This window comes from Vigna radiata, chromosome 9 (assembly GCF_000741045.1).
Source record: "Vigna radiata var. radiata cultivar VC1973A chromosome 9, Vradiata_ver6, whole genome shotgun sequence".
Taxonomy (NCBI): Eukaryota; Viridiplantae; Streptophyta; class Magnoliopsida; order Fabales; family Fabaceae; genus Vigna; species Vigna radiata.
The window spans coordinates 14,853,514-14,876,190 of NC_028359.1; the positions used below are offsets into that span (position 1 = coordinate 14,853,514).

The 22,677-nt window shown below is 32.4% G+C and overlaps 1 protein-coding gene across 1 annotated transcript; it reads left to right on the forward strand.

Annotated features, from left to right (window-relative positions):
- Positions 1-3,519: 3,519 nt before the first annotated feature.
- Positions 3,520-22,434, forward strand: LOC106773411 (PH, RCC1 and FYVE domains-containing protein 1-like). The gene is made up of 8 exons (XM_022785926.1): positions 3,520-5,484; positions 5,569-5,715; positions 9,308-9,425; positions 9,624-9,662; positions 9,726-9,767; positions 9,864-10,089; positions 11,324-11,381; positions 21,793-22,434. Exons 1-8 carry the CDS (start codon positions 3,520-3,522, stop codon positions 22,432-22,434), a joined length of 3,237 nt encoding a protein of 1,078 aa, XP_022641647.1.
- Positions 22,435-22,677: the final 243 nt, after the last annotated feature.

Below are 22,677 nucleotides of genomic sequence, written 5' to 3' on the forward strand. Positions count from 1 at the left end.
ATTTAAAACATATATTAAAAAAATATTAAATTTATTTTATTAACTATTTTGATATTCTCATTTTATTATAATATAATAAAATATATTTATAAGTATTTAAGTATTAATTACATTTTTATATTATAATTATTTATTATATTAGAATAAAAAATAATAATGTTATTGTATTTTATTTTTCATTAATCAATTAACTCTCCGATTTAATTGATTATAAATCTGATTGTTAGTAACAAGAATAATAAACAAATATGACTTTCTTTTAGATTAAAAGATCTTGGGTGAGTATTTGTCTCCTTCAATGATATATCGTCACATTTCTGTATTTAATATTTTAATATATTTTATTGATATTCATCAATAAAATCAAATGTTTAATATATAAATTAGTAATACTTTTTATAACAATAATAATTTATAAATTTTTATATTGAAAATATTTAATTTTAATTTAGATTCACATAATAATACTTATATTTTTAATAATTTTTGTTTTTATATATACATACATATATATATATATATATATATATATATATATATATATATATATATATATATATATGTTTTTGTATTTGTAATTTTTTTTTTAATTTCTTTTACCTTCTATGCTTTCCTTTTTTTTTCTTTAATATTCTATCAATGGAAATAAAGAGAGAGAAACATGAGATTAAACAATTGAATACAAAAAGAAGAAATAAAGTGAAAAATTAGACTGCTTGAACAAGGAATAAGAAAGTACGTAGAAATAGACTGGGAGTGAAATATTTTGTAAATGATTATGATTAATTTGAAAGAACAAAAAGTTTAAACTATAACCAACGTATTTTTTATTTGATGATTAAATAGGATTAAAAAAGATTCAATATTATCTAACTAAATTTTCATTAGTACAGCAAATGGATTTCACATCAATTTCTTTTACTATTATATTCTAGTTTTATAACTAAATATATTCAGGGAAGTAAAAAAAATAAAAAGTATAAACTTGGTTAGTAAGACAATCAAAGGATAAAACCATTAAAAAAATAAATAAATAAATAAAAGTAGGATTTTTGATTAAATGCGAGGGAGAGTGATATCAATAATGACAATCAGAGTGAGAGTAGAGATTAAGACCAACTCTTCAAACATAAACTAACAACCAAGACAATAATAATGTTGTGGTGTTCCAAAAGTAAAATAGTCATCAAAATGCAGTGGTGACACCTAAACAAGAAAAAAAAAGTAAGAGAAAGAAGAAAAAAATAAAAACAAAAGAAATAAATAAACGAGAAATGAGAAAGAAAATAAACCATAATAAAGACAAAAAATAAATCTTAACAAAGGTTATAATGGAAAGCACAAAATTTCAACAAAGAAGAAGAATAAAATATGCAATAAGATCTTTTACAAATTGTAAAAATTCAAAAATCTATCGTATGTAGTTAGATATAGCTTCGATTTAACTTAGAACCAAAACCTATATTTTAACACTTAGGATACAACCTTTAAAAAATATGATGATATTTTTTAAATTATTTATACAGTTATAGGTTTTCGGTTTTAAGATAACTGAAACATATGCTTTGACCTCATGAGTATAAGATTTGAAAGAGCAAATCGCAGATTTAATTGACAAATTTTGCTATCCATTGATACAATTTAAGAATGACTTTTATACTGACAAATTTTTTGTCGTGAATAATTCGTCCATAAGCTTGAATTATTAAAAAAAAAAAAAATCTATTATCCACGAAACACGGTTTTCTTATAGTTTTTCCTTGAGTTCTTTAAACCTTATCATCTCAATAAATTTAAGTACTTACTTTTGTTTCGTTAATTACTCTTTCATGAAAGGATTTATTTAATTTTTTTTACCTATTTCTGGTGACTACATAATGATTAGTGAACGTTCAATTTATTTATTTTTTTTATAAATTGAGATGTAAGTTTAAAATGATCATATTTTTACAAAGATAATGACTATTATTACTTTGGGAGTGCATACACGTGTGTATACATGTCTAATGCTTTAAAAATGAAGTTAATATCATAGTCAGTATGTTGTGCCCAATATTTAATCACTACTTTATTACTTGCATATAGCAATCTAAAATTTGACCATGCACTTTCCTTTCCTTTCGCATCATCTTTTCCTTCATGATCTGTAATTCTTTCCGATGACCTTTTTCGCTAACACAATTCACAAGCCCTTTTCACTCAATGCTACAATTCCATAACCCTTTTCTGTTTTTAATTACAAAATCCATGATTTTATTGTGCATGAAAGATTCTAATTATACCTACACCCGCTATATAGTTCTTTGAGCTTCGAAGATTCATAATCGTTCTTCACCACTTTCATCAAGACATTGGAGCTAATTTTTTTGAGAGTGGAAGCGAATTGATTTAGGATCTATGAAGTTTGGGCCATGAAAATCCATCTGATTCTATTATTGTCTCTTGTGTTTGTCTTTCAGTTTCCATTCCGTTTTTCAAATGGGAATGTGGCTAATATCGGAATCCCGAGCATGATATTGAACATGTTAGTTCCACTCAAGCTATCTTTAAATTATGAAACTTATGTCTATTATGCTAAGAGTTTCTTACATGATAGATTCTTTTCATGAAGTCAATTGAATCGCACAAAATTTCAATTGAAATTGTTATACATGCTTTTGCTTTGATTAAGTGGGACATTGCTCTAAGGGTAGATAAAAATCGTTTTTTTTTTTGGGTTAAATTTTACAAAGCTTAATCCATTTTACTTAACTTGATATTTATATAGGTAGCTCAAATTGTTCCATTCTTAGCAATAGAAAATCAAAGAAAATACTATGCATTGCCATTGTAAAGTAGGTTTAGAAGATGGTGTGGAAGTAATTTTTTACCTCTTTCATTGAAGACGATTTACACTTTTGTTGTAAACTAATTATAATCTAATTTCAATTTCAACTATTTATTGAATGCATTCAATCCTATAAATAGAGACACACTTGGTTAATCAATAAGCGAGGAAAAAAAGTAGAACTTTTTGTATTAAACAATCAAAATGATAGTTTACTAGAAAACTAAATTTATGTTGAACATTAGACATGCAGAGTCAAAGGAGAAAAGTAGCTATGTCCATGGAGAATTAAGGAACATATAATTTTAATGTAGTAGTTCTTTGTCATTATATTCTTGAAGAGACTTATGGTCGTATTAACAATCTTTCAGAGACATTTTCCCAATACAAAAAGAAGGCACCATTTCATGCATTTCAACCTATCACATTCATTTAAAAGTTGAATGTCATTCTTTTAAGTTCTTCATTTGATTGAACTAGTCTTTTGGAATGGCTTTTTATAGTGTTATTTTTGTGAAACCAGGGACTATATGAGCCAGAGATATACCAGTTTCCAAGGTTATATAGATTGAGAATGCTTACTGGAGTTAAATTTGGACATTGAGCATCTTGATAAGGACTTTGTTGATTCAATTTCTACCAAGTTTGCATTGAATTTGTAAGCTCAAATGTGGGGTTAGAAATGTGCAAACATGCAACCAAGAACAAGTAGTGTTGGAGATAGCATTCGGGTAAGTACCTCAACTGTACCTAGTAATTCTTGTGGTGGAACTGAACTAGATGACCTAGACTCATTTCGAGATGTGTACATATGGGGTAAGTTTTTGTCAAATGGGGTTTCAGCTGATGGGATTGGAACTCAAATTCCTTCTCAGATAGATGTGTTGATTCCAAAGCCATTAGAGTCAAATGTTATTCTAGATGTTTGCCATATTGCAACTGGTGCACACCACATTGCTGTAGTAACTAAGCAAGGGAATGTTTTTACATGGGGGAAAGACTCAGGGGGAAGGCTTGGTCATGGAATTGACAAGGATTTTGTCTCCCCACGTGAAGTTAAGTTTCTTGAAGGTACTGAGTTTGACTTTGTTGCATGTGGAGAGTATCACACAGGAGTTATATCTAAATGCTATGAACTTTATACATGGGGTGATGGAGCACATAATGTTGGACTTCTTGGACATGGCTCTGAGGCTAGCCATTGGATGCCAAAAATGGTCAATGGCCCTTTAGAAGGAGTTGAAGTTGTGTGTGTTGCTTGTGGCACATGGCATTCAGCATTGGCAACCTCAGATGGAAAACTTTTTACTTTTGGTGATGGTGCATTTGGTGTCTTGGGCCATGGAGATCAAGAGAGTGTGGTGTATCCAAAAGAAGTGAAACTTTTGAGTGGACTAAAGACTATAAAGGTTGCATGTGGAGTTTGGCACACAGCAGCTATTATGGAGGTTGAATTACAATCTGGTTCAGATGCTTCATCTGGGAAACTTTTCACATGGGGTAATGGAGATAAACATTGTCTGGGTCATGGAAACACAGAAACATACCTTCAACCTACTCGTGTAGCTCCACTTACGGGATATAACTTTCACCAAGTTGCATGTGGGCACACAATGACTGTTGCTTTAACTACTTCTGGTCATGTATTTGCAATGGGAGGAACTGAACATGGCCAATTGGGAAATCCTGTGGCATCTGGAAAAATACCAACTTTAGTCCAAGATAAGTTGCTGGGTGAGATTGTTGAGGAAATATCATGTGGAGCACATCATGTTGTTGCCTTGACAAAGAAAGGTGAACTATATACATGGGGAAAGGGTGCCAATGGAAGATTAGGGCATGGAGATGTTGACGATAGGAAATCTCCTACATTGGTTATAGCCATGAAAGATAGGACTATAGAAAACATCTCATGTGGCTCTAACTTCACATCATGTGTATGCATCCATAAATGGGTCTCTGGAGCTGATCAAACACTTTGCTCTGGTTGTCGACAAGCGTTTGGTTTAACAAGAAAAAGGCACAATTGTCACCACTGTGGTTTGGTATTTTGTCATGCGTGTAGTACTAAAAGAGCATTCAAAGCAGCATTGACTGCAACACCAGAAAAACTTCATCGTGTGTGTGATAATTGTTATGTTAAGCTCAAAGTTTTTGATGAAAATGGTTCTTCCAAGTTAGACAAAAAGCCTACTACCACCACTACCACTACTACTAATAACTTTATAAATGAAAAGGAAAAATCAAACCAAGCAGTAATAAGACCCTCAAGAATTCTCTTGGCTCCTATAACTGAACCTGTGAATTACCTTGAAATAAAGAATAATAACCCTGAAGATAATGGTGATTCTACTTCCTTTGTACGAGCTTCCCTTGTTCCATCTCTTGTACAATTGAAAGATGTTGCATTTCCAACTTCACTTAGTTCTATTCAAACTATTTTAAAGCCTATAATTCCTCTTAGTCCGCCACAAACTCCGCCACAAACTCCACCGCAAACTCCGACACCAAATACCAGTCCGGGGCCCAAATTTACAAACACAGTGAGACAAGGCGCCGCTCGCCCTGCTAGCCCTAGGTTTTATGGAAGTATTAACGAGAGTTTAAGAAGGACAAATGATATGTTGAATCAAGAAGTTGCAAAGTTACAGAAACAGGTAACTTAGATTTTGTTGTATGTATTTTGTTGCTGTAAAATGTACTTTGTCCTTTCTAAATAGTTTAGGATATTCTCTGTTCAGATTCAAAGTTTAAAGGACAAAAGTGACAAGCAAGATATGGAAATCAAAAGGCTTAACAAAAAGGCTACGGAAGCTTCTGCCCTTGCTGCAGTGGAATATTCTAATCACAGAGTAACGAAACAATTTGTTGAATCTACTATATCTCAGGTATCTACATTCTATATTTTAGGATTGTAGGTCATGTATTAACATATATAAAACGAATAACGATAATATACTTCGATAACATCTTTATCGATAATATTTTACCGTTTCTTATTTGGTCCAAAATTATTTCACAGTTAATAGTAATAATCATATATACCAACATAGACCAATCACAAAATAATATATAGATAGTGTTAAAATGTTATAAAAACTATTATCAATTACCATTATCCAACTAATAAATAATACCAACGAATAAATAATATAATAAATAATACCAACGAATAAATAATATAGAAGCGAGACAAGCTTAAAATATATATATCTTTACAATTTTGCTACTAAACTAAAGGCAATTGGTTTGAATATAATTGTTACTTGTATTCACACTTTGACCTACAATTAAGATGGTAGGTTATATATATATATATATATATATAAAATAATACAAAGAGTTTGAAAATATTATATTTAGTTCCAATACCATAAGATCAACCACCCTGGCCATATCTCTTTTGCACAAAAATGAATTTAAAAGTAAAAGAGTGAGTTTTGAATTTTCGTTCCCGTTCATCCAAACCCTTCTTGTCCTTTATGGTGCTCTTCTCTCATAATCTCTCTCAGTCCTCTGCTAAAAGACAAGAGAAAACTCCTTTTAATTGGTGGCCGACTATTCATATATTTTGAAATTTCACTCAAGCAAATCCTTTGCTTCAAGTTGAAAGGTACTTTTTTTAAATATGTTCTTGTTCTTTAACTATCACACTTTTTTTATGTTTTCGTTACGTTTTAAATTTTGTGGTATTTAGGTTTTTCTCCTTTTAGAAAGTCACATATTTAATTCTCTATGATATACATTGTTAATTTTTTATTTTTTGACGTGATAAATAATATGTCACCTTTTAAGACATGTGTACTGTGTCTTCAAGTCAGTAAGATAGCTCAATGAAAAATAGTGTGTCATGTCTCAAAACCGGTAAGGTAAGCAAGACATGTGTATTATGTCTCCAAGATAGCAAGACATTTGGATGGCTCGATGGAAAGTTCAAATAGCCTGGAAAGGTGAATGAAAAACTCATATAGGTAGGAAGTTCAAATAACCTGATAAGATGTATTGAGAACTTAGATAGCTCGAAGAAAAGTCCAAATACCTCAGTAAGATGTATTGAGAATTCAAATAACTTGATGGGTAATCAAAATAGCATCTTACTGAGCTCTTTAGACTTTCAACCGAGCAATCTAAGTTTTCTATGCATCATATCAGACTATCCTAATGTCTTATCGGACTATTTGAATATCTTGTGGATATGAGGAAACAATATACGTGTCTTGCCAACCTTACCGGTTTGAGATGTGGCACAACGTTTGTCATTAAGCTATTGTGAACACTTTGGCAAGTGTACCAGATCGTATCAAGTAATAATAACTGGCAAGACCAATTATCGTTTTCCCAAAAGACTCATGGCGCTAAACAATTGTGCTTTCGCTTAACCAATTAAGACTTATAAGAACAATATTTTGGGGTTTTTGAATATAAAGTGCGGAAAAATAAACATGAATGCAATTTGATCAATTGAGATTAAACACAAAAGTGAACGAATGATGTTGATAATATGAGATGAGTATGTTATTAGGCTTTAGATTTTACCTAATCATTCTCATATATCTACTATTCTTATTTGTTATCAATGTTCATGTAACTTTCTAATTTACTCTAAACCCGATTCCTCGGCAAAGAGAGCCTATCACCAATTACTAGTTTACTATTCCTAGTCTCCCTAGTAATTACTAACGCATTAACGACAGAAGCTTAAAGTAATTGACCGTCCTATTCCTATTCCTAGGTAATATTTCATAATCAAGAGAATTCTCCTCAATTCTAGATTTCCCCGTACGTTCCCATATTGACAAAATCACTGATCATGACATTAAATGAGTTAAACAATGCAAGCTTTAATCTCAGAGAAGAAAACCCAAAACTATTGATAACACAAGTATATGAATAAAATAAGAACTTCGATATAAGAGAGTTTAGAGATTACATCTTTCCCCAACAACAAATAAGATTAGTTCTCCATCGTCATGGAAGAACTAGGTGAACAATGGAATGGAAGAGATAGAAACCCTTATTAAAGGAGAAAAAGGGAGTTGTTAATTCCCCAATTCTGCCCCCAAAGGGGTGAAAAATATGTTTCTGTGCCTAAGCCATCAAAAGATACATTCTCTAAGACATTTTGGCCTTTAAATAAGGCATAAAAATAACAGAAAACAGGTCCAAGTCCAAAACAGATCATAAAAATAACAAAAAATTTGGCCCAAGTCCACGCAAATGGCGCTCAACGCTTAAACCACCGCTCAGCGGTAGGTGCGACACCCAAAATCACCCTCAACGGTGCCCAGGCATCAAAACAGTGAAGACTGGTCCCAAAGCTAGCGCTCAGCGCCCAGTTCACCACTCAACGCTACCTTTTCTGCACTCTGGTCAACTCTAGTCAACTTTTCAGCATTCTGGTTAACTGATTGACTTTTCTGGTTGACTAGTTGACTTTTCTGCATTCTGTTTGACTTTTCTGCACAGTAACTTCTTGATACTTCAACACTTCTCTCAAATCATTCCAATAACCTACAAAATCAAGGGAAATTTATTAATAAAATCATAAATATGTCTTCAACTCTCTTATTCATAAAACTAAAGCAAAATCATGAGTCAGAGCAAGTTTCTAAGTCAACAAGGGTGCATTTGATATCAAAATTAAGTAATTGGTGATAATTTATAAACAAAAAACATATGTAACCTCTCTTTTTTTTTTTCAAGTGGGATTACCTTTGTTTGAGCAAAATTGAGTCCAAGAGATCTATTTGTTTGAACTAATTTTCACTCGTACGATAAAAGTGTCACTTCGGAGAATCTTTGCTTCCGGCTTGATCTAAATGATAAATTCTCATGATTCTAAGTTGTTGCTTTCCGTGTCCTTTATTGACTGTTTTTCCATTAAATTTTGTACTTGTTTTTGCAAAGAGGCGCACAAGAAATCATTCTACATTGGAAGGGATTATGATCAAAGTTAAGTAAAATCAAGTTAAGAACTCCATAAAGATCATTGTTGACTGAATTTTGCCACTTAAGAAACCTATAGAAACTTGCCAGTCCTCGAGAAAGGTGTCATACTTCTAGTCATTTTTTTTAAACCTATACTAACTGTGCATTGCTGTATGGCAGAAATCATTACTCCTTTCTAATCATCCGTTTAGAACAATTATCAGAGAAAAACAATTTTCCGAGAATTTCAGTTCAATGAGAAATTGGTAAATCTCATCAGAAATCAAAGAGAACACATGCACTTGATACTATTTTAGCATGCAAAAGAGGATATGACATGAAATAAGAATTGATAATTCATATTATATTAAATTTTCATGAAAGCTTTTGGTTCCAAAACTTCTATTTGCATGCCTCTTTATGACATAAACCTGCTCCCTAAGAAGGAAAATGTATAATGAAAAATAAATTATAAAATAATATTTATGTTATTATTAGTAGTAGTATCATTCATTGAAGTTATCTAAATTTCTTGTCTTTGGTTTTATGTAGATGAAGGAAGTGACTGACAAATTGCCTGGAGAAATTTCAGAAAGTCGGCATTTGAAAGATGTACTTATTCGAGTCAAAGATTTTCTTAAAGAAACTTCAGAATCTGAAACATCTTCATCACCAAAGTTAAAGACTGAGCCAAAAGTTGCACCTGAAATACCTACCTCAAATAACGACTCTTTCAAATTCGACTCTGAAGATAAAGTGGCTGCAACAGAAGCCAAACCTTGTCAAGAAGAACTTGAACAAACCAAAAAATCAAACATAAAACCTGAGCAACAAAATGTGGATCATGACAAAAAAAATTTGCATGAAGATAAATCAAAATTGGAGTCAACACAACAAAATATACCTAGTTCAGATTCCATCACTTCCGAAATGCATGAACACAAACTCGATGAAATCGTTCATGTCATAGAAGTTAACCATTGTGAAGAAAGAGGAAACTCTATCAAAGAAAGTGATGGATCAAAGCAAGAAATTGAAAACCAAAAGGAACCTCGTACACTTTCCTCAGCTAGTGACATTTCTGAATTGTTAGATGATCATAGACTAGATAATGCTGAGGTTGCGGGAGTTGATGAATCTCAGGAACAAGATCATGTCTTCCATGAATGTATTGGTACACAAATGACTTTAGAAAACTCCGAAGATGGTTCAAGATCTTCACGACAAGGAAACCAGGGAGAAGTACAAGTTATTGAAAAATTTGATCATGGAGTTTATGTGATTCTCATGAAACGGCCTGATGGTACCAAAATTTTTAAACGAGTTAAATTCAGGTATGTTTATCTTTCAATTTTTATTTGAGTTTGGTTTCGGAATATATTTTTCAATAGAGTTCCCCAAATTCATAAAATTATAGTTGTATATGCATCTAGATATAGGAATATTTTTCTAAGATTCAATTAGACCATTATAAGCAAAATTATAGATTTACTTGTGTATAGCTTTTGCCATATAAGTTGATTTCGAGAAATATCAAATTGATTAGTGATAAGATTAGTTTAAAGTATTTAAATGAGTGTAAACTAATTTGATGGGATTGAGTTAGACTTAAAATTTATTTTTTAATATGATATTGAAGCTATGAGTTAGAGTCTATTTTGACGAGATTTGTCGTTTATTTGATCTATTGTATCACCTGTTATTGAAATATTTGTTGTTTGTTAGATATATTGTTTTATCCTTTATTAGGTCATATCTTACTATTCATTAATGTTTAGTCCTACACACAAGTAAAATCAAAGAGTATATAAATAAATTTAAACTTTATTTTACAAGTTAATTTTTTGGAGTTAAAGTTAGTCTTAAAATTTATATTTTTAACATTTTTTTTATATATTTATGAGTACAATAAATTTAGGATGAGAAACTTTGATTTTATTATTATTACTTTCATGACTATGTTTACTACATTTTTTAATTAATGTTTTCATTTGATTATTATACCATGTCAAAATTGAAAATTATTTAAGTTATTAGTTACTTCATTTTTATTTTTTTTTATCTGCTTCAGTTCGGCAAGAAATTCTTCATAGTTCTAGGATTTAAAAAATGTATATATTTATTATTATTTTCAATTGTACTTTATTTGTTATTTAATTTTTAAAATAATTAAGACATGTATGTATTTTGTTAGATTAAAAGAAAATGGTAGAATAGAAAACTGGATTGAAAAATTACTTTATTAAATTTAATAATTAATTGATAATCTAATTCACCATTCAATTGAGTTGACAATTATTTTCTCTTTTATCTGATTATGCTTAATGCTTAGATAATACTATTAAAAGTAATTTGCATATATAGTTAAATTGCTAGAAGATGCCAGTCTAGACATAACATCTTGACACCATTTAAATAATGTAATTGATCATATTTGCTGTAAAAGAAAATAATGTTTGATGCTTTTATTTTGTTTTTGTTTCTGTCTCCGACATATATTGTTTTTTTCCTTTTTCTTCAACATATTTTTATACTGTTTTTTTTTTTTTTTCAATTATTTGGATGCAGTAGACGAAGATTCACTGAAAATCAAGCAGAAAAATGGTGGGACGAAAACAAAAGTGCGGTTCTTAGGAAATATTGTCCAACACATAAAAAAATATCAATTGGACCACCTAATGTCACATCACATGTTAAAGAAATTATTAAGACTCCTCCTTCATCAATAGATTAGCCACTAATATCGACAAAGAAATTTACAAGCATTGTCATTAACTTAGTGTTTCTTAGTAATTTTAATTAGTTTATTTTTAATATTTTAAATTAATTATTAATTTAAATGCTAAATAAAATTTAAGATAAAATCGGAATTACTATTATTATTTTTTTTATAAGAAAAACAAGTTTTATAGATAATAAGTAGCACAAGAACGAAGACTTTTTTAATAAGGTCGACCATACTTAAGGGATGTAAACATATGACTTGCTTATAAACCATACTTATTTCTTACATGTAAAAGCAATATGCACAACAGCTAATTTTTATGTTTTCCATAAAGGAATAAATGCTCTCCTACAATCATCGTTTGTAATAACTTCCAATTTGATGTATCTTTTAAGTGATAATAGAATACATGCAAGTTAGTTACATTATAGGCGAGCACTCTAAGAATATGTAAACTCAATTATTCAATGGACATTGCAAATTGTCATGTTAGTATTGTTTTGAAACTAGGCCCATGTATTCAATTATTCGAATGCTATATAAACTTTACAAATAATTCCTTTGATTTGTTGATTTAAATTGGTGGTAACAATTTTTTTTATTATAGTCAATTCTACCATTTCCCTTAATTTTAATTTCAATATGATTACAATTGTTTCGGGGTTTGGAAGTCCCTTAAAACATTCTAAGATGTTCTTGAGATTGGATGGTTCTTGATGGTTGGACGAACTCATTGAAGGCCGGATGATAACTTTGAGGGCTGAAGGAACTCGTTGAAGGCCGATGGTCACCTCGAACACTAGACAAAAGCGGATTGGTTGACGGTCGGACGGTCACCTTAGTCTTTCTCATACTCCAAGTTGTTCGTTCTCCCTCCTCCTTCTCCAAGTCGGGCAGGTGGGTACTTGTCAAAGGCCCTCCGACGCTCAAGTCAGTACGAATGACCGAACGATTATCACTATAAGTGATGCATGTGGTGTGCATAATGTGCAAAGTGATCTAGAAGTCATACCTGAGACCTTTATTTATACCAACTGCAATGAGATTTTACCTTTCATGGGCCTGATGATGTTCCCAATCATGCCTTAACCTCCATTAGGGGTTTTAATGAGCTATTACCGTTTATAACCTAACCATGTGGTCGGCCAGGGTAGTTGGCCTGATGGTCGGCCTAAGAAGAACCGTTCGGCTTGGGATAAGTCGTTCGGTCTGGATGGTCGGTCAACCTTAAGAGACTGTTCGGCCTCATGAGGCTGTTCGGTAGAAAGTGGTCGGCCCTGGGGAGACCGTGTTGAGATTGTTGACAACATAATTTCTATATCAATCTAGTTTTTGATGATGACAACACATTGCTTAATAACAAGTACATGTTGTTGCTGCATTACATGTTCTTATGCTGATTAAACTGTAATATCTGTTGAACATGTGTATGTGTATGTACTATGTTACATGTTCCTGTGTTGATTGATTGATATATTTCTGGAACATGCTTATATGCTTTAATGTGTTATGTGCTATGCATCGTTTCATATGTTTTACTGCACATATTTTAAAGCAAGAAATCACAAGCAGTTTTACAAACTTATTCTTGTGCTACAAAGTTCTAGTACATTCGACTACATTACTAATGGATTCGACTATGCTAAAATCTTTGTACAGATTTTGAGAATCAGTGCTATATGCTATTTTGAGAAGAAAAGAATTTCAAAGTGTTTGTCATTGTGATAGTCGACACTGTAGTTTACATATTCGACTGTATCTGATGTTTGTTTTGGAATTCTATTATGCTCTTGCACTCTAAAGGTTATATTTTTAAAAGTTAGTTGAGCATTGATGACTGGTCAACTGTATTGAATGTATTTGTTACCAAAAAGGAGTATTGATAAATCTTGAGGAAAATTGTTTTGATGATGCTGCAAGAAGTTTTATTTGAAGAGAACTTTAGAATTATTTAAAAGCAATTTGTAGAAATTAATGTAGTAGGAAAGTCTTAAATAAATTGTAAACATTGTATTTTCTACTGCAATAATCGATTATGGACAAGCAACAATCGATTATCACTTGTATTTTCACTATAATAATCGATTATGGAAAGCAATAATCGATTATCACAAGTCCTTAAGGAATAATCGATTATCATTTCATATAATCGATTATCACATTTTGAAATACCTATAACGGACTTGAATAATCGATTATCACTTACAATAATCGATTATTTGTGGCAGTTGGGAGATGACCTTTCAGTTTCTGACCCTGGGCTTATAAATAGGTGCTTTGAGAACTTCAGAAAGTAACGTTGTGAACTTAGGTCTTTTGTAGAATACAGTTTGTCTGAGGAAGTTCTGAAAAGCTAGTTCTGTTCCCTTGCCTGGTCTCGTGCATAGGAGAAGCTCGCGTTTCGTGTGTCGATAGTCGGAGCGGTTCTCTTCGAGTTGGCAAGGTGCTCTGCCTGGTCTCGTGAATAGGAGAAGCTCGCGTTTCGTGTGTCGTAAGTCGGAGCGGTTCTCTTCGAGTTGGCAGAGTGTTTGCTTCCGGTTCGTGTGTCGAAGGAAGCACTTCCAGTTCGTTTGTCGAAGGAAGTTACTCATTGCACTCTTCCGGTTCGTTTGTCGAAGGAAGGTGTTTTCTATCCCTTACTCATTTCATTATCTTGTAATTTGTACAACTATATTTTTAGTGAAAATCGTTAATCACCTTTTATAGTGATTAACAACTGGACGTAGAATCTTTTGATTTGAACCAGTATAAAAATCATTTGTGTGATTTTTCTCTTCCCTACACTCTTTAAACTTTTAGCACTTCAACTGTTCGATAAAAGTTCACTAAGAAAATCAATTTCTAAAAAGGACCACTATAACTTGGTTTGTGACCGCAACACGCTTTTCGCTATACCCTAGTTTTTATTCCGCTGCGCGACTCTATCCAAGATACTGATTGTATCTTTTCAACATTGTTCTGTTATTTGTTGACCATAGGATACTAAGTTGACTGAACTGTTATAACTGTTATAATATAGTCGACTGAATTCGTAGCACATTCGACTGAGAATCTGACTGATTAACAAAAATCTATAAATAGACTAAACACGAGTTTGTTCTAAGATTTTTGATGATCTAACAATTTCATTTATGTTTCAGATTTCTCTTAACTCCAAGAATTCTCCAAGAAGATGGTGGTGATCTTTCTTGAACGAGATTCAAATAGGAGATTCAATTGTGCATTCATTGACTGATCAACATCTGCACAAGAAGGTGCTTCTGTGATTGATCGTATAGGTTCGGCATCCTGTGAAGACTGTTGGAATTGTCTGAGAGGCTTGACATCCTGTAAAGACTGTTGGATTTGGACCTGTTGTGATACAAGGGGATAATTCACTTTGAGGATTGTTCAAAGTGGTGTTGCAGATTGCAGAAGAGGGGATTCTTGTTGCAAGTCTGGTCTTGTTGTGCAACTATATTTGGTTTTGGGTTAGAGAGGAGATTTATATTTTTAATGTGGAGGTCTTCTATAAATTCCTTGTTGTAAAAACCGCAACCATTATAGTGCATTTGCTTCCTGGGTTGGAAGGACACTAGATGTAGGCATTGTTGGCTAAACCATAAAAATCTATGTTTAGATTTCTCTATCCCTTATCTTTTACATTCCAGTCGACTTTATTCTTTACGCAGTCAACTATGTAATTTCTGCTGCATACGTATTCTGATTGCTTGCAATTCAAGAAATTTCAAAAAGCTTTATACTTTGATTACAAGATTGCGAAAAGAAAGTGTTTTTGAAACAACAAAAATTCACCCCCTCTCGGTGAAATAAAGAAGCCAACCTGTTTTCCAACAAACCGTACGGTACAACAATAAACTTTGTTTTTACATAAGTATGATTTAGAGTTATATTCGTAATTATTCCTTGATTTCAAACTACGAAACCTTCTGTGAAAGCTTAGAAAATAGAATGTTAGAGTAGATAGGTGTATTAAAATAAGGAGGCCGAGTAATTTATTTTAAAATAATCTTATAATATAAATAGGATTTTATAAAACTCGTTTCGTTATCTAAAACACTGTTTATCTCTCTAAACTCTTCTTCCTTCATTCTCTCTGACTTCTCTCTACTCTTTCTCATTCTTTGGTCCACTGTTTGATGATCAGAAGGTACCTAGACGACCACGGCGTTAAGGGCTACCCAACTGACCGATCAATTTCTTGATTTGAGCCGGTAAGTTGTTTCCCCTCTTTCTTCGTGTCTTCTTGAACTTTGTTCATGCAATGAATTTTGTTTGCATGTATCCAATAGCATTTCTCTTCAATTCTTGGCTTTAATTAGGTCCTAAGGTTGGTTTCCTATCTCCAATCCGTGAGTTGTAGGTTTTTGTAGAGTTTCCTTGCGGTGCAAGCATTAATTTGGGGGGGTTTTTTTGTAGAGCTATTTAGATTTCTCTGAGGTAAAGGAAGTTAGAGTTGCTGAGAATTAAAATTTCGTTGTTATGAATGATAAGTAGGTGAATGATGAGCTATTTGAACTAAAATTCTATTTTTAAGGTATAAAAGATGTGTAATTTGAATGTTGTGGTGTACCAATTGATAAATTGTGAAATTAAATTTGATTGGATGTTGTTTGATCTGCTATTGAGGGTATGAAATGTTATGAAGATGTTATTATTTTGATTTGGTCATGAATTAATCCATATGGTTATGATTATAGTGAATTTTGAGGAAGTAGAGGAGTGAAAATGAGAAGTTGGGGTTTGGTGTGCATTTGGTATGTGGGAAGGGTTTTGGTAAGTCAAATAGGATTGGGTGGAGCTCTTAAGTTGCTTAAAAACATGTCAAAAGTAGTAGGATTGGAGTTTGGAGTTTTGAAGAGGTAATTGGTTCATAAACGCTTGAGAATAGTGATAGCAAGGTTCTAAAATACTTAGTCATGTTTAATTAGGTTTATAACATAATTTAGGAGGATTAGAAGTTGGTCAAGGTCCTTAGAATTGGTAAATTCTAGGTAGGAGGGGAAATTTTGCAAAATTGTGCTGCAAAATTATGCAGACTCGCTGAGCGAATGGGGTCACTCAACGAGTGGTCGTGGAGAGTGGCTCTCTGTCTGAGGATTCACACAACGAGATAATGCGTTGAGCGACTAGTTATTTCTGAGAGCACTACCAGATTTATTCGAATAGCGAAGGGGTACACTTTGATGTGTGGTGGACTATTTTTGATGATGTATATTGAGTTATATGAGTATCAAATAATGAAGTATGATTTCAAAGTGATGTTGCCAATTTCAATATGGAATCTCTTGGTGAGATATAAGTATGTTTAGAATGAATACATGGAGCTCAGTATTGGGGTTATCCTAACACTCTAATGATCTTTCATTCTCATATAAAGAGGATTGATTCATGTGGTGAGAGTAGTAGGAGGTTGTAGTGTAGACGTTACTTGAAGGTCTATTACGTGGTAACAGACTAACCTTGTGTATGTGGTAGGGTGAAACCCATGGCAATGGCTTTGCAAGAAGTAAAGGCCACCACAAGTGCACAACCCACCATAGCTCGGTAGTCATTCTAAGTCTGGACAGTCAAGTCTGTTAGAAAATAGGTAGGCTTCATTTTTACACCAAGAGGGGGGTGAATTGGTGTTTTATCAAAATCAAATTCTTTTCGCAATCTTGAAATCAAAGTATGAAACTTTTCAAACTTTCTTGAAATGCAAGTAATGAAAATTCGTATGCAGTGGAAAAACATAGTTGACTATGTTAAATGTAAATTCGATTGTAAAGTAAAAGTGTAGGGATAAAGAAAATCAAACACTGGTTTTTATACTAGTTCGACCAATAATGCCTACATCCAGTGTCCTTCCAACCCAAGAAGGAAATGCACTATAATGGTTGCGGATTTTACAACAAGGAATTTATAGAAAACCTCCACTTCAAAAGTATAAATCTCCTCTCTAACCATTAACCAAAATATAGGCAACAACAATAGCAAGACTTGCAGCAAGATATCCCCTCTTCTGCAATCTGGCAACCACTCTGAACAATCCTTAAAGTGAACTATCCCCTGTAATCACAACAGGTCCAAAATAGTAGTCTTCACGGATGCCAAGCCAGAATCAATGCAGCAGTCTTCAAGGATGTCAAGCCTCAATGTGATCAAACCATAAGGACCTATTCTGTGCAGTATATGATCAAGAAATGTATGCACAGTCAGTCTCCCTTTGAATCTCTTTCAAGAAAGATCACCACCGTCTTCTTGGAGAATTCTTGGAGCTCTCAAAACAGAGAATTCAATCTGAAACAGAAATGAAAATGTTAGATCGTCAAAAGTCTCTGAACAGATTTTTGTTAAGCCTATTTATAGATTTCTATTTTTCAGATAGTCTCATAGTAGAATATGCTACTAATTCATTCGACTGGATTATGACAGTTATAAGAGTTCAGTCAAACTGGTAGCATATAGTCAACCAAAAACGAAACACATTTAACACAGTTGACCAAGTCATCAATGCTCAACTAACTTTTGAAAATATAGTCGTTGGAGTGCAAGAGCATAACAGAATTTTAAAGCAGACAAATAATTCAGTTAAATGTGTGACACACATAGTCAACTTCAACATGCAAAACATTTTGAAATTCTTTTCTTCTCAAAATTTCACAGAGCACTGATTCTCAAAATCTGTACAAAGATTTTAGCATAGTCGAATCTATTAATTATGGAGTCGACTACACTATAACTTTGTCACACAGTGATAAGTTCATAAAAGTGCTTGTTGTTTTCAGTTTTAAAACATGTGCAGTAAAACATATGTAATGATGCATTGCACATAACACATAAAGCACATAAACATCTTCAGCAGATATATCAATCAATCAACATAGGAACATGTAACACAGTACATAAACATGTTCAACAGATATAACAATCAATCAACATAAGAACATGTAATTCATCAACAACATATGCGTGTTATTAAGCAATGTGTTGTCATCATAAAAAACTAGAGTGATATAGAAATTGTGTTGTCAACAACCTCAACAAAGTCTAGGTCATAACACGTTAGAATGTCTGAACTAGGTTATCTTGCTTGAATAATTATGTGAATGTGTTATGTCGTATAATTGTTTGAATTCTTTTATATCTAGCTTACCCTGTTGTCTGTTGTGTATGTTATGTATGTGTTGGTGTTTTTTCCTTTGCAATGATCATCCTGTGGGTGTGAGCAGAAGGAGATGAGATCTCAGTGGAGTAGGTGCTTGATAGGGATGATGTGGTTGCTTAGTTAGTTTCAGTTTAGTATTGTAGATAGTTTTGAAATAAACTAGTTGTATATAAAGTTTAAATTTTACGGTTATTTTAGATGACTATTAAGATGACTCTTCATATTTTAGTATTTAACTGTCCTATCTTATCATAACTGTGATAACTCTTTTACATAGTTCTATACTATATGTTGTGGTGTTATACACCTTCACTTTAAGCAACATTTAAATTTAGATTTTGGCAAATATATACATACACACACACACACACACACACACACACATATATATATATATATATATATATATATGTTGAGATTGTTGACAACATAAACTCTATATCAAACTGGTTTTTGATGATGACAACACATTGCTTAATAACAATACATATGTTCCAGGTTTACATGTTCAGCTGATATACCAAACTGATTTGAATAATGCTTTTGATTGAACAAGTTTTGTTGATTTGCAATGTGTGTTCCTATGATTCATTATGTGTTACATGCATGGAATATACTTGTATTGAAATGTGTGATAAAATGATTTTGATTACTTCTGCACATTTCTGAAGAAAAGATCAAAGCACTTTTATGAACTTATATTTGTTGTGACAAATGTCTAGTTCAGTCGAATACACTGGTAATGGATTTGACTATGCTAAACTCTTTGTACAGATTTTGTGAACACGTGTTTGATGAGATTTTGAGTTGAAAAGAATTTCAAAATATTTTTTCATGTGTCAGTCGAAAGTGTGGAACACCTATTCGACTGTATTGTTGTTATATTTGGAATTCTGTTATGCCTACTTGCTCCAACGGCTATATTTTCAAGAGTTAGTTAAGATTGACAACACTGGGTCAACTGTCTTAAATGTGTATTGATTTGATTGACTGAGGAGCCTTTGTGTTGACTATCTGTTATAACTGTTTTAATACAGTCGACTGTATTAGTAGGCAATTCGACTGAGAATGACAAAAAAACTATAAATAAAACAGAACACGAATTGTTCTGAGACTTTTGTGATCTAATATTTTCATTGTCCTGTTTCAGAGAAAGTTCTCAATTTAGGAAGCTTCAAGAATTCTCCAAGAAGACGGTGGTGATCTTTCTTGAGAGAGATTCAGATTGAGGAGTCTTGTGCGCATATTGTTTGATCAACATCTGCACAAAGAAGGTGCTTCTGGTTTGATCTTGAAGGCTTGACATCCTGTGAAGACTGTTGTATTTGACTGAAGGCTTGACAACCTGTGAAGTTTGTTGTGATAGGCTTGGCAACTTGTGAAGCGTGTTGTGATAGGTTTGGTATCCTGTGAAGAGTGTTGGTTACACGTTGAGTATTGTTCGACGTGGGTTCAGATTGTAGAAGAGGGGATTCTTGCTACAATTCTGGTTTTGTGTGTGCAACTATATTTGGTTTTGGGTTTGAGAGGAGATTTATATTTTTGCGTAGTGCTTCTATAAATTCCTTGTTGTAAAAACCGCAACCATTATAGTGCATTTGCTTCCAAGATTGGAAGGACACTGGATGTAGGCATTGTTGGCCGGACCAATATAAAAACCAGTGTTTGATTTTCTCTATCCCTGCACTCTTTATTTCAGTCGATTGAAATTGTTTAGCAGTCAACTACGTTTTTCCGCTGCACTGAAATTTTCATTACTTGCATTTCAAGGAAAGATCAAAAGTGTTGAATTTTAATTCCAAGATTGTGAAAATATTTTGTTTTTGAACTAACACCAATTCACCCCTCCTCTCGGTATAAAACGAAGCCAACCTGTTTCCTAACAAAATATATATATATATATATATATATATATATATATATATATATATATATATATANCCTCTCGGTATAAAACGAAGCCAACCTGTTTCCTAACAAAATATATATATATATATATATATATATATATATATATATATATATATATATATATACATATATATATATATATTCAATTTGTCTATCATTTTTTACAACAACAAAATTACTCCTTCGATAAGATATTATGTGTAGTACATAAATTATAAATTTATCTTAAAACAAACTGCAATGTTAAACAATGTAAAAACATATACCAATGTTGTTACAGAAATCAGTCTCGCATCAATTTATAGTTTTTCACAATTCTGACGCACTTTAGTCGACCTAACTACTAGTGCAGTCGAATATAACAATACAGTTATGACAATTAGCAACAGTCAATGCAATTAATTGAATATGCAATTAATGCAATCGATTTACATTTAATTTTTGGTCAACCAAATTAAAAATATGACCGTTAGACAATTTATGTCAAGCATTAACAGAATTTCAAAATATAACAGACTTAATCGAATGCAATGCGCATATAGTCGACTATGTAACAGTTTAAAACATAGTTTTGAAAAACTCTCTTTGAAAAATCTCACAACACACTTTTAAAAGGTTTGTGCAAAGGCACGAGTTTAAATCGATTCACCCCATAATGAAGTCGACTTAAAACTGTTGTTTTGCAACACAATTTAAAGTTCAACATAGTGCATGTAGTTTTTCTTTTCCAAAAATATGTGTTATGCATTCAAGTATGAAATCACATATATCACAGTGAAATGCAAACAACGCAACAACATCATAATCATGTTCCCATATAATCATATAACATGAAAGCATAGAACATGTAACACATAATACACATGTGTTATTAATTATGTGTTGTTATCATCGAAAACCAGAAACTCTGAGATTGTGGGTTCAGCTACACCAATGCTCACCATAACAACAATCTCAACACTATCAAAGATAGTTTTCCTATTCCAGTTATGGATAAATTTATTGATGAACTCTTTGGTGCTTGCTATTTTTCCAAGTTTGATCTCAGAATTGGATATCACCAGATTTTATTGAAGCTAGAGGACTAACACAAGACAACTTTTATGAAACATCATGGCCATTATGAATGGCTAGTTATGCCATTTGGATTGACTAATGCACCAACTTCATTTTAGAGTTTGATGAATAACATATTCCAGGGGTTAATAAGAAAATTTTTGTTGTTTTTTTTTATGATATTTTGGTATATAGATGCAATTGGAAGGATCCCTTATCTTTGCCAGGTTTTCTAAGTGCTCTTTTGGAGTCACACAAATTGAATATCTTGGGCATACCTTATTTGGTTCTAGACTAGTTATGGATGATACCGAACTGGTTGCATTACGTGAGTGGCCCCAGCCTTCCAATTTAAAATACTTAAGAGGTTTCCTAGGCCTTACAGGATATTATAGAAGGTTTGTCAAACACTATACCAGTATTGCTGCATCATTAACAGATTTACTCAAGAAAGATGCTTTTCGTTGGACTGAAAAAGCTACAACAGTTTTTGAAAAATTGAAGTTGGCAATGACTTCTGCTTCTGTCTTGGCTCTTCCCATATTTAAAGACTCCTTTGTGCTGGAAACTGATGCATCTGGAATGGCAGTAGCTGGAGTCCTTAGTCAGAATGCGCACCCAATCGCTTATTTTTCCAAGAAAATGTCCAACAGAATGCAAAAGCAATATGCATATGTCAGAGAACTTTATGCCATTACCGAAGCATTGGCTAAGTTTAGATATTATCTCCTGGGACACCACTTCATTATTAAAGCTGATCAAAAAAGTTTGAAGCAATTATTGGAACAAACTCTCCAAACACCTGTGCAAAACAACAGTGGCAACCAAAATTTTTAAGGTATGACTTTGAGATACATTATAAAGCTAGGAAGGAAAATATCCCTATATGCCTTATCCAGGAGATTTTTCATGGCTTGGTCTGAACCAAATTGTGTGTGGCTTCAACAACTTGTGTAGCTCACTCAAATAGATCATAAATTGTCTCAATTATATAGCTAGTGTCTTCAAGGTCAATTTCCAAATTCAAAATATTCTATCAAGGAAGGTATTATTTTTTGGAAAGGTCGTATCATGGTGCCT